Below are 14,281 nucleotides of genomic sequence, written 5' to 3'. Positions count from 1 at the left end.
GCACCTTAGAGACTAACAAATTTGTTAGTCTCTAAGGTGCCACAAGTACTCCTGTTCTTTTTGCGGATACAGACTAACATGGCTGCTACTCTGAAACCTGGATATTTAATGACTACCTCAGTTTTATGCCATTTGAAAACTAGGACCTCCCAGTATCATGATGATCCAAGCACCCTGCTGTGACACTAGCTCATTACTGATTTGTTGAGACAATGCCACTTACTGAATCATCAATGTCACTACTTCCAGCACCCAGTTCTGCAACAGACTTACATTGGGGAAGTCATTCGTACTCTCTCTGACTCAGGTTCTCAATTTGCAATATGGGTATATTGATGCTTATTCAGCTTTGTAACCCCTGTGAGATCTCTGGGGGAAAAAGTATTGGTAAAATATTAAACATTATTGATTTATTATTTGACTTAGAGGCATTCCCTCCAAGTTCTGATTCAGTTTTATGGGATTATTGCAATTAAAAAAAATCCTGTGACTACAAGGCTGAGATTGTAAGATTTTTGGGGCAGAGACTGTCTTTTATTTCTGTTTGTACAGCACCGTGTGGTCCTGGTTCATGACTGGGGCTGCTAGCCACCAGAATAATACACACAATTAAGATTTTATAATTATTTGTATTATTGATTATCATTATTTGTTGAGCTCCAATTGTTTATATTATTTTGTTAGAGCCCTGTAAGTTAAGCACAAGCATAATCTTTTGTAGAATTGAGAACTGTTGCAAACATTTCAGAGAAGAAAGTTTCATTCTTGTATTTATTTGAAAGGTTTCATGTACACCTGTGGCATTGAATGGACAAAGGTACGGTTGTAGGGTATTTAGGTATGTCATATGCACATACGTATATTAACTTTTAGTTTGGTAATATATGAAATGTAAAATACTCGTAAGAAGTGAGCCCAGTTCCTTAGTAACATGAGATACTAGTTTAGTCAAAGGAACACCCCCTCCTCTCCACCATCAGTGCCTGTTTTTCATTTAGTGTAATGTATATTTTGTATTAAACATCTACTTGAGTGTTCTGTGCCAAGTGCAGTTATTGCTTCCAGACTGAAAGTCAAACAGCTTGGAAAATAAAGTACTGGTAACTTTCTCTACTGCAGATAGTACAATCTTTGAAGTAGTGCTCCTTTTGGAAAAGAGAAATGATTGGTATATTAGATGAATCCTAAAAAAAACTTTTTTTGGTGGACAGGGGAAATTAACTAATGCCTTTTGAAGAACAAATCTTATGTGGCTGTTTATATCCTGAAGAAAAGGTAAGTTGCTTAATAATTGGTGTAACTAAAAGGGATTCATATTCACTGTCTAATTGGTGGGAATGGTGTTCCATACGTAGTATATCAGGTGAGTGAAGGCTTTTTCTGTCTTGCTGACACTTTCAGAACGTTTTGTACAACACTTGCATCTTATGAACGTTTAAGAAAAAACAAAAACCCAACAACTTGTACTAATGGTGAGATAGATGCTCCTTTTGCCTCTGGCAAAATCCTCTACCACAGATGGTCTTGCAGTGAAGAGAACTGTTAGAACTTTTTTTGTCTTACACTAAAAATGAAAATGGTCCCTACAAGGCTGGAAGATTGAGAAGATTGAGATTACACTTGTTAGTGTTTGCCATTTCCTTTGTGCATACCTGATTTCTTCTCTTTATCTTCATGTAATCAGGAGCTATATCCATTTCCAGAATCTAATTGAACGCAATGAAGAAAGGGGTTGGGCCGTTAAGCCTCTACATTCTCTGCTCTTTGTGCTGATCATGGTGCTAAAAAGAGATGAGTTAACATAAACCTGAGTAGGCTGTTTAACCTTTTTTCTCTTCTGGAAATGTAGATGCAATAACATTTGCAGCTGAAAAGGCTCATTCGCAGTTTCTAATGTTTAAGGATGCAAATGAAGCATTTTGTCTTTACTGTCGCCTGGAGGTGTTATGCAAGAAAACAGAAAGAGGTTTCTAGGATTAGTTCCACAGATTTCTTTTATCATGTAAAAAACCAAGGCAGGTTTCAGTGCCATGAACTGAAGAAAACAATATGGAAAACATCTAGGGGAAATTCTTACATGTTTTCATCTAGTTCTACCTAAATTTTCTGGGCGTTCATTATTTCTGAAAAGTTAAATACTTAGTTCTGTTGTGGTGCATAATATTAAAGTTAACTTTGTATCCTTTTTGGGATCCTCACTTTTTTTTTAAAGTATCCTATAGATAGAAGCACAATTGATCATTAATATTTGTATGTCATGTAAGTTACTGTACACTTACATTTTATAGTAGATTTTCTTTGTTAGAATGTGCTTTCTGACTTCTTATATGGACCGGTGCTGCATTTGGGTTCTTGAGAAATGTACAGTTATAATAATAAAAAGAGGATTACTTAGATTATTCTTAAGCTTTGATTTAGTGTTTTATTAAATAAAATCCAAAGCAAAAACTTGAATTTGAATACTTTTTCACGAAGATGAAGATGGTTAGCTTTTTGAGAGTGCAGAGAACGTTTTTTCAATTGTTTTTTACTGTTGCACTCTCCTGTTAATGATATTTTAGTGTTCTTATTATTGCATTTCTACAAATTGGTAATTTCTTCTAAATAAAGAAAATACAGTTTATTGTATATACTATGAAATTCCTGTATGTAATAAATGTGAAAATTAGTTCATATGATAGTACTAGTATTACTGTATGATAGTATGATTTTGGAATATATATGCCCTTATAAGATTATTGTGCCATTCTAATTACCATGTTACCGGTATAGAATTTCATATTTTAGGAAACTTTAAAATAAATGTTAGTTTCTAATATTACTTTTTCATTTAGTTATTTGTGCCTTAGGTGATGCTGACTAGATGTATTATGGCTGCTCCTTGACCCCTACCCAAGAGGTTACATACCTTTCTTCTGAGAGAACCAGTTGCAGGGGTAGTGGAACTAGACTCCTATAATGCAGTCTTGGGTCCAGTCCATACTGGGCTAGAAACAGTGCTTGGAAATCATGTTTAAACTTTATTTAAGCATGATTCTATCTAAACAGAATTCTGGAACAGTTTCAGTGCCCCCCCCTTTTTTTAATGTTAGTTCTTGTGGAAGTGTACTTAAATATAGTGTAAACACTGTGCCCATACTCTCTGCGCAGCCTGTTACAGAGAGGGCAAGAGTGTCAAATGTTTGGTGCAACTTGAGGTAGTCCTATTTTTGTATCCTGTCCATAGGAGGCTTGTGCTTGTAATATGGACTGAAATGTATTAAATATCCAGAAGGCTAGACTGATTACGTATGTTATTTTATTGGTATTATAGGACAAAAATTCACTGTCTTCAATAAAATGATTAATTTGCAACAAAATTTATTTCTGGCTAGTTGGCTGTCTGATCATGTATATATTCCCATTGCTATGTATAAGTTAGACTGTTACTTGGAATGAAGAGTGGGCATAATTCATAGCAGTTCTCAGTGTGGTGGTGGTGGTGTACTACAGAGGAGTATACAAATAAACCTTGTTAGTCTATGTTTTAATAAAGCAAAAACATAAATTTAAGCCTCCCACTTGGATGAATTCCAAGTAGAGTAAATACTATCCAACCTATTTCAGGGGTTGCAGGATTTTAAATGGGTATCCTATCATGGTCAATTTTTTTTCCCTTATGTTCATATTTGTGAAAGTGCTTTTAAGGTTTCTATAAACTCAATTTTAAGAACAGTCTGAAGCAAATTTCTTAAACCTAGTTTCATTTGATTTAAAGTAGAGTTCCTTCTTTTTTCAACAACTTTTTTCCTTTTTTTTAAAACCCTTTTTATTTTTAAGATTTATTCTTACATACAGCACTTACATCTACGTGATAGAATATGTAAACAGTAACATGCATAATGCAAGGTTCAAAACTAAAAAAACTTGTCAAAGGATAACTTGACCAAATTACACTATTTTGATATTTCTGTTGTGAATGGTGTGTGTGTGTGTGTGTGTGTGTGTGTGTAATATAAAATATATAAATTTCAAATATAGGATAATGCACAGGGCCATATTAATTTCTTCTTGGATTCCTTGACCCAAAAGACACTAATGACTTATACAATGTAGGGATTGATTTTCAACATTTGTAGTTGTGCCTCTGCTCACATGTAAAATGTGAGTTTACTTTTTGAGCATCTGACCAGAAGTATGTGTGCACGTATGTAAATCTGTTTGCACACACATGATCAGAGGCATTTAGACAACCATATTAAAGGGATTTAATATCCACAAATTTATTGAAAACTAGACCTATGATGATGCATTTCTGTAACTTGTCTCTCTTAATATGGGATTCTAGATGTGTTTGAAAGAGTGTATTAATCCTATTTTCTGTCAAGCAGAGAACCAGTCTCTCTAGTATACAGATGGTATTTCCCATACTTAGCTTTTTAACCAATCAGACAGATCATCCATTGTGATAACTTTAATATCTTGGCAAACAACTCTGCTACAGAGGATGTGTATATCCCGTTTGGTTAGAATCTAATTGCTTGAAGTTCATCTGGAACTGGAAAGCGGAGTATCTGCTGATTCTGACTCATTGAATTGAGTGAGGGGTGAAAGTCACAAGAAAGTGTGTGCTAGATGCCTTACGGGTAGAAGCTACATAAAAAGTTTGTTGAAAAACTTCTGTTAGTCACAAAGACTAGTAAAAAGAACAGGAATACTTGTGGCACCTTAGAGACTAACAAATTTATTTGAGCATAAGCTTTTGTGGACTAAGCAGCTCACTTTATATTATTTTTGATTACGAATAATTGCACTGTAAAAATGATAAATAAAGGAAATAGTATTTTTCAATTCTCCTCATGCAAGTACTGTAGTGCAATCTCTATTGTGAAAGTATAACTTACAAATGTAGATTTTTTTAATTACATAACTGTACTCAAAAACAAAACAATGTAAAACTTTAGAGCCTACAAATCCATTCAGTCCTACTTCTTGTTCAGCCAATCGCTAAGACAAACAAGTTTGTTTACCTTTACAGGAGATACTGCTGCCTGCTTCTTATTTACAATGTCACCCGAAAGTGAGAACAGACGTTCGCATGGCACTTTTGTGGCCGGCATTGCAAGGTATTTACATGCCAGATATGTTAAACATTCGTATACCCCTTCATGCTTCAGCCACCATTCCGGAGGACATGCTTCCATGCTGATGATGTTCGTTTAAAAAAAAAAAATAGTGCATTAATTAAATTTGTGACTGAACTCCTTGGGAGAGAATTGTATGTCTCCTGCTCTGTTTTTCCCACATTCTGCCATATATTTCGTGTTATAGCAGTCTCGGATGATGACCCAGCACATGTTGTTTGATTTAAGAAGACTTTCACTGCAGATTTGACAAAATGCAAAGAAGGTACCAAGATGAGATTTCTAGAAATAGCTACAGCACTCGACCCAAGGTTAAGAATTTGAAGTGCCATCCAAAATCTGAGAGGGACGAGGTGTGGAGCATGCTTTCAGAAGTCTTAAAAGCGCAACACTCAGATGCGGAAACTGCAGAACCTGAACCACCAAAAAAGAAAATCAATCTTCTGCTGGTGGCATCTGACTCAGTTGATGAAAACGAACATGCATCGGTCTGCTCTGCTTTGGATCGTTATCGAGCAGAACCCGCCATCAGCCTGGATGCATAGCCTCTGGAATTGTGGTTGAAGCATGAAGGGACATATGAGTCTTTTGCGCATCTGGCATGTAAATATCTTGTGACGCCGGCTACAATTGTAAATAAGAAGCAGGCAGCAGTATCTCCCGTAAAGGTAAACAAACTTGTTTGTCTGAGCGATTGGCTGAAGTAGGACTGAGTGGACTTGTAGGCTCTAAAGTTTTTACATTGTTTTATTTTTAAATGCAGTTTTTTCGTACATAATTCGACATTTGTAAGTTCAACTTTCATGATAGAGATTGCACTACGTTACTTATATTAGGCGAATTGAAAATACTATTTTATTTTTTACAGTGCAAATATTTGTAATAAAAACTCAATATAAAGTGAGCACAGTACACTTTGTATTCTGTGTTGTAATTGAAACCAATATATTTGAAAATGTAGAAAACATCCAAAAATATTTAAATAAATGGTATTCTATTATTGTTTAACAGTGCAATGTATCACGATTAATTTTTTTAATCACACGTTTAATTATGAATAATTTTTTTTAATCATTTGACAGCCCTAATTATAAATTTGCTCTTTAGAAAAGTGGAACTACCAAAATTCCCCTTGTTGTAGTTTGCTTTTGGGTATACGGGAAACATCTGACAAAACTTTACCATTGGGTACATGACCATTCTATTTCTAAACAAAATGCAGATGCATGTTATGCTAAGTTTACTGTGAGATCCGAATGTAACAGTCTAAATGCAAAGTGGAAACGTGGCAAGGGTTGGGGTTCAATAAGCCTTCAAGTTTTGAATATATTTTTGAATACATATGTGGGAAAGAGAACAGTTGGAAGTTGTTCTTGATATTTAGTGTAACAGGAGTTTGACAAACTATCAGCCGAAAAGGATTTGGTCTGCTTTTTAGCATCTTAGTTTGGGTATTTGTTGAATTTTCTGCAGTTTCGTAGGTATGTTGCAGAGCACAATGTGCAGGGTCCTGCATTTTGAGTGATCTTGTCACACTTCATAGTGTTAAATCACTTTTTGGAATAATTTAGGCGGTGGGAAAGAACTAGATGGGGGAAGTGATCCAATGTAGCTAGACTAGCTTCATAGGGGGATGAAGAACAGGTGCTTTTCTGTCTCCTGTTGACATTTTTAGAATAGTTTTATGGGAGGACAAAGATTTTGAGTTGTCAGATGCATAGGACAGTGAGTTGGTGCATGTGTCGAAAGGGAGATTGTTTCCCTCTTATTTTTAGAAAGCACAAGTTTTAAACTAAATTTGAAGATAATTTAAGAATTTTTTTAAACCCATGTTGTTGTTTTTTAAAAACCATGCAGGTACTTTAACTTTCTTGGACTCAACATGTAGGAATGTTGTGAGTCTGTCATATCTTCTGCAAGTGTAGAATAATGTAGATTTATTCTGGAAGTTCTAAAGTGGACTCCTCTAGAATCTATTCTTCCTTGGTATCCCTGCTTGCATTAGAGAACAAAAAGACAGCACAGAAGTTTTATTTGTTGTAATTGTGGACTCTGTGCAGCACAATGAGAAGTGGCTTGGCCATAGGATCCGGTTCATGACTTCTTCATTTCTCCTCTTACGGAGAAGTATTCAGACCTTCATCCTGTGAGCTGCTGAACTCTGGCTCAGATCCAGTAAACATTTACGCATGAGCTTAACTTTGTCTGTGGTTTGTCCCAAGTCAGTGTGACTACTTACATGCTTAAATACTTTGCTGAATTGGGGTCACAATGCTCAGCTCCTTGTAGAACTGAGTCCATAACGCTTTCCTCTACGCTTCTAGGTGAAGTTCCTTTCTTCTTCATCACTTTTTCTGCACCTTCTCTTCTTAGCTTTTTTCCCTTCCTTCCTCATCCCCCCCTCACCTTCCTAGGGATGAAAGTAACATTCAACATTTACTGGTGCCGGCCCCGGAAAGGGGTGAGGCCTCAGGTGCAAGGGGCGTCAGCGTCCCTCAGCCAGCTCATCCGCGCAGCCTGGCCTGCGCCGCCAGGGGCTCCAGCGGCGACTTAAAGGGCCCGGGCTCTGGCCGCTTTAACGTTGCTGCCTCTTCCCCCTCCCCCCATCATCGTCCTTGCCGGTGGGGACCCAGCAGGGCTGCCGATGGGGGGTGTAAAAGGAGCAGCGACGTTAAAGTGCTTTAAGCGGAGTTGTTAAAGCACTGCTGTGGCAGTGCTTTAACGTTGGCTAGTAAGCCCAGTACCTGCCGCCCCTTTTTACTGGTACGCCTTTCCAGCCCGTACTGGCTTACTTTCACCCCTGCACCTTCCTAACATATATCAGAGTCTTAGCTGCCAAAAGTATATGCAATGACTGGCACTTCTGTCAGTGAGATACTGTGCATCACTGTCTGAAGAAGATAAAGTTTCCTTCTTCTCTCTCTTCCGGTCCTCTGAGGAGTTTGATTCTGGCAGACTCAATGATGGGGATGTGTGATTAATTACAAAAAATCTAATATATATATATATATATATATATATCTAATATTTATATATATAAAGATCAAAGACTCCTTTTAAATAGAAAAATACGAAGGAAATGTAAGATTTTTTTTTTAATACCAGTCTTCACAAATATTATTGACTCGTGGACTGAGTGGTAACACCTTCCTGAGAAGAAACTTGTTCCTGTTGTATGTTCATAACTACTTAAGATTCAAGAATATGAAAGAAACCTGCTATTGTATCTATACTATAGTTGCATCAGATTCTCTTTTTTAATAAAAAATTGGTCATTTCACTAGGACGATGCATCTTCAAAAGATCCAGTTAACAAATGAATTCCATGTAACTTAATCACCTCTGCGAATGTCGTGAACTTTCCCCTCGGCAGTTTGTGAAAAACTCTCCCTCACTCGTTTCTGGATGATAATTCTCCCTCTCTGCTAGTTCAAGAAATAACGCAGGTTTTTGATTCTCTCTGCTAGATCTACCTGAAGGAATCATTCTTCCACATTCTTATCCACCTATTTCACTGTTTCTGTCAGACACTTCAAAACAGGGTTCAATTTAAATACCTTCAAACTTAGGCTCGTAGTTTTCTGTTTAAGAAAAAAACAACAGAAAACAGGGTTGTTTTTTTTCTGTTTACGTTCATATTGTCTGTTTCCTTAAATCCATTTAAAGACTTAAGCCCTAAGCTGACTTCTTCTGAAACTAAATCTCAATTTAGTGCTGCAGGTTCTCATTAAACCTTTCTATTAACCACTCCAACAAGCCCCTTAGTATTATCCATTACTTGACTCCCTCAAAATAGCCTTTTTTAGTGGCCCTCAATTCAGACTATATCTGAATTTTTTTCTGAACAAAGTGATCAGTGTTCAGAATACCACCCTCCTCCCTAAATACCTAAGGTGCTCATCCTTAAGATCAACTCCTTATTTCTTGTCCGTGAGAACATCTTACCATCTCTGCATTCTAAGCAATCCCAAAGAGACCATTTTGTAACAAATAATGTGCATTGATTGTTATTTTTGCAACATCGTGACATTGCATTTTTCACATTTTGGTGTTTATATCAATAAGTTCTTTATTGACACATCAATAAAATGTGAAGACATAGCTACTGTGACATCAGCCATAATAATCATAAATGATTACATGGTCTTAAAAGGATAAGATAAATAGGTGACAACCCAACATGTGTGCACCCATCCCACACATAAAATTAATTTTAACTTTGTAGTTAGATGTTGATAGATGTTTGGCTGTATGTGTGTGTGCTCTCTGTGTGATGCCCCAGCCCTACGCAGACAGCTGGCATGGTGGACCTCGAGCGAATCACTCAATGACCACAAAATCCATTAACGGACGAAGGCACCAGGCCAGGTTTATTGTTGACAAAGCACAGTACTATTATCCCTCGGCCTCTACCAGACCACTAATACATGTATGCCCATAACAATGTACCAGCTCAGTGAGTGGCGGGACTTTCCGTTCCTTCCTAGGCCAGAAAAAAATACTTCCTCTGAAATACATCCTTATACCTCGATACAAAGAAGTTAGTATTGCCCCTCTAACATAGTTAGTTACTGCCCCCTGATGGGGCTAGTTATTATTCATCACCTTGTACATGTTGGTTCAATCAAAACATCTTTATACGTACTATCATCCTGACATTTTTTAGAAGGGGTCAGTGTGTTCCTGTTGTCCTTGGGGAATGTTTTTGTACCATCCTTGATATTAGGATGTTCTGGTACCACTTGATATCGGGATGTGTTTGCTCTGTGACTAGGAGTGTGTATTTCTGTAATATCGGCCCTGTTCTTGCCAGATTCTATGAGCAGATCCTGCCTCATACCAGGCCTCTGATACAAGGGCTTATGTCTCAGGCTCTCTTCCTACTAAATTCCCCCATTTTTTGTCTTTTTATGGGGAGGATATTTACCCATCGTCCCGGAAAAGCATAATGCTTGGACTGAAGATGGCCCAGTGGGCTAAACACTGTTGTTATGTGGCCACCTTACTTTCCCATTCACATATTCACGCCCCGTCTGTTCCTTAGTCTGCACGTTCCCTTGTACGACTGATGGACAGATTTTATTTTCCAATTGTTTTTAGTCCCTTGTAGTGGACCTGGGAATGTTAGGCCTGGCACCATGACTGAGGCATGGGGTGTAGAGTTGTACTTTGATAACCTGTGGGTGACATGAGGAGGCCTTTATACTTAGTTGGTGGTCAATGAGATGGGCTTTGGTCAGGATTATAATAATATGCACATGTGTATATGTTTGTACCTTAAACATTTATTATAGGACACATTTGATTCAACACACCTCACAGAGTATCCAAGTATACTGATGTCCAACAGCCTTTACAAACTGGTATAAGTACCAACATTTGCTTTAAAAATATTAATAAGCATTTGATTATTCCTTATCATGATTATTCATTACTATGGCAGTGTTGATGGTGGCTGACCTGGGTCATTCCACAAACTTTAAAGCACAAATTCTGAACTTCAAAATAGTATCAGTGTTAAATGTCAGTTGAGAAAATATTGGTATTCAGTAAGCTGTCCTTCCTCAACACTTTCTGTTGTGGTGGGTAACTTTTGCTTCTTAACTGATTGATCAGTCAGAGAGAGGTTCTTCTCTCTTAAATCAAGCCAATGGGAAAAGCCATACAGTCTGGCATGACTACTCTTTTGATGGTTAACCTTAATCCTACTTTGATCCCCATATAAAATTTTGAATATCTTAATAATGTAATAGTTCTGGTTCTAATTTTCGAGTACAAAGGACACACAAGTTCCTTACACTACGTGTGTGTGCACACACAGGAAAGGAAAATAGTAACTTTCACCAAAGGTGATTGCAGTGGAATTGCTGGTGGACCTGCATAATATTATCCCTTAATAGAAGATTCTAAGAAACTGTTATGAAAAGTACATTTTTCACTTAAGAAAACCCACTTTTGTTGGCTAGCATCATAGGGGATAAACGAGGAAAAACCATAATTCATGCTACTGGTATTAAAGTAATTTTTATGCCACCCTATTTCCAGCTGAATGTGTAAAACCACATTTGTAAGATTTTGCTTGTCTGAAGGATGCATGCAAATATTATTATATTTTCCATATTGCAGTATTTTCAATATTTTTTAAGTTCAGTCTTCAAAGTATTTTAAAATGTTGAATAACAGACTTTATACTTTCATTTTGATGTTGGATAAGGCTTTGGTTTAAAGAATGCATAATGAAATCCTGAACTGTATTATACTTTAGTAAGCAATCTTTATAAGTCACTTGTGGCTATTTCAATCATTGGTTAACTGGACTCCTCTCACTCAAGGGATATTTCTAATTTTCAAACTGGAATACTTTGACTTTCTGCTGTTTTCTTTGGCCTGGCTTTGATTTATACAGACGTGGATTATAGGGGCTTTGAATCTGTGTGTATGCATGTTTAACAAGTCCATATACATTTTTAATGTACCAGCTCAAATGCTTCTTTCCTTTTAGTTATGTTTCTCCATAAATATATTATTTTCCAAATAAAGTTTAATTAAGTAATTTTGATTTTTCTGATGTAAACCCATAATGAACTTCTGCCTAAGGATTTTTTTTTTTTTAATTTAAACCTTCATTGTCTCCACAGGCATCAGAAGGTGTCACCTTTATTGGACCTGACACACATGCTATTCAAGCTATGGGAGACAAGATTGAAAGCAAATTATTAGCCAAGAATGCAAAGGTCAACACAATCCCTGGCTTTGATGGAGTGGTCAAGGTGAGAAACTGTTTAACTGCTGTCTCTCCTGTATAGGCTCTCACATTGTTTAAATAAAAGTACCACTCTTTTCAAAGGTGTGATATAGGATGCAATTATAAATTCAATATTCCAACTTCAATAGAAGATCCAACTGAAAAATGTCATGGTCCTGATATTTTCAATGGCAAAAATGCTTCTGAAGAAGAAGAGCTGTTGGAAGAATAGAATGAATTGTCAAATATTAAGCAGTATGCCATGGACGGCATACGAAGTGTGATTCCTCAAAACATCTCACATTTCAAATTACATTTGAGATAGTTAAGACAGGGGAATACGAGTTTAATACACCAGGTGTAGGTTGGTGGTTGTGAGTGTGTGTGTGTGTGCATGCATGCGTGCATGCATATGTACCTTGATGTGTATTTTTCTTCCTTCATTTTCCCACCAGTTGTATTAACTTTATTGGCATGGCCCAGGTAAAGTGTTGCCAAAGTTAATATGTTAAGTATTTGTGGGCAGCACAGGTTTTGCAGGGGCAATGGCATTTGATACACCATGTCTATTTTGTATTTCTCCCCAGGACTGAGTCAGTTGTAGACTCCCATATATTATGAGACTGGTTCTATAAAAAAGCTGTTTCTTTTCTTTTCTTCCAGACTTATAAGCAGTGTTTCTTCCCTGCTTTTAGTAGGAATTCTTACACTATTTCCCATAGGTTTTTCAACCATCTTTGCTGTGTTTCTTACAGCGAAACGGAAAATATTTTGATTTCATCTCTCCTTTGACATATTGATTGTGATGTTGGTCTTCTATTTTTCTACCTTTGTGTGTGTCTGTGTATAGGCTACATAACGGGCTCATAATACAAAACTGTTTTCACATGCTGAATACTTGTTGAAATGTTCACCTTTTGGGGTTAAATTTCTCATTGTTGGTCTTCATCTTCAAGTTGAATTTTTGGGATAAATTTGAGCAAAAATCCCTTCATTTGTTCTTGTTATGGGATAAAGTTATAATCTTGACAGTTGGCATTTACCTGGACCTCACAAGGCTTTGTGTACATTATGAAATATTGTTGCGCTTTCAAGATGATTGTGAACAAATGAATTTTTTGACATAATGCTGACCATGATTTAGGGCTTGTCTACTTGGGGATTTCATGGGGATTTTAGTGCAAAATATCTAGGGTGTGAATTTAAAGTGCGAGAGTGCCTTTTTGTGGTGTAGGTTAATCCTCTTCCAAAATGGATTAAGCTAAACTGCACAAAAGCATTCTTTGCACAGAATAAGTGTGTCCACACAAGGAGATGGTACTAAATACTCACTGATAGCTATACTGTACTAGCTATTCTGGGCTTTTCCCTCGTAGACAAACACTTACTGATTTGCATAGACCAAGACACACAGTGTTCAGCATCATGTCAGCTACCTAGGATTAAAACCTTCTGGTGTTTTTTGCTGGAAGGAATGAGTGACAGAGAGATTAATTGGAGAGAGGGATGTAGAGAGGACATGATGAGGGGAGAAATTGAAAGAACATATCCTACGGACCTGGGAGCAGAGGTAGTCCTTCATCTCCAAGTTCTGCGTTTTCACTAAGGGTATATCTACACTGCCCACATTACAGCATGACCGTGGCGGTGCTGTGACGTGGGCAGTGTAGAGACACTTTATCGCTGGGGGAGAGCTCTCCCGGCGATTTAAAAAAAAAACAACAACCCACCCCCAACAAGTGGTGGTAGCTTTGATAAAGCGCTGTCTATACTGGTGCTTTTCAGTGCTAAAACTTTTGTCACTTCATGGGGTGTTTTTTCACACCCTTGAACGACTAAAGTTTTAGCGCTGAAAGTGGCAGTGTAGACACAGCCTAAATCTAGCTTTTCCTGCAGCAAGAGAAGCCAGCCTGGCTTTTACACAAGTAGCTTTGCTTCCATTATGCTTTCCCCATAGAGAGACAGCTTTACAAAACCATTTTTTCCTATGTGGATTCTTCTTTGAATTGGCCTGAGAATGACCTGGACGCTGGATGCTAGTCACCTGTGGATCTGCATACTCTAGGCCAGGGGTCTCAAACACGCGGCCTGGGGGCCGCATGCGGCCCGCGGGGTTATTTTCTGCGGCCCGCGAGCTCCTAGCGGCCCCCCCACCCTCCTCCAGCGTTTACCTACAGCAGCTCTGGCTGGACGCGCACCGGGGGCAGAGCAGGCTGCCTGCCTGCCTGCCCTGCCCCCGCGCCACTCCAGAAAGCGGCCAGAACGTGAGAAGGGAGGGTGCAGGGTCTGTGTGTTGCTTTTGCTTCAGGCACCACCCTCAGCAGCTCCCATTGGCCGCGGTTCCCTGTTCCCAGCCAATGGGAGCTGCTGGGGGCGGTGCCTGAAGCAACAGAAACAACCGTGCACCCTCCCT

At 37.9% G+C, this 14,281-nt stretch overlaps 1 protein-coding gene across 1 annotated transcript in view; it reads left to right on the top strand.

The window, feature by feature from the left end:
• Nucleotides 1–14,281, top strand: part of PCCA (propionyl-CoA carboxylase subunit alpha) — a 384,189-nt gene that overhangs the window by 111,591 nt on the left and 258,317 nt on the right. The window contains exon 7 of the mRNA XM_034758211.1: nt 11,762–11,893. Within this exon, the coding sequence (XP_034614102.1) occupies nt 11,762–11,893 (132 nt within the window). The remainder of the gene's footprint in view (nt 1–11,761; nt 11,894–14,281) is intronic.

The sequence above is a fragment of the Trachemys scripta genome, chromosome 1, assembly GCF_013100865.1.
Source record: "Trachemys scripta elegans isolate TJP31775 chromosome 1, CAS_Tse_1.0, whole genome shotgun sequence".
Taxonomy (NCBI): domain Eukaryota; kingdom Metazoa; phylum Chordata; order Testudines; family Emydidae; genus Trachemys; species Trachemys scripta.
The sequence above is the reverse complement of the archived record's forward strand: the minus strand, read 5'-3'. Positions and strand labels throughout refer to the sequence as shown.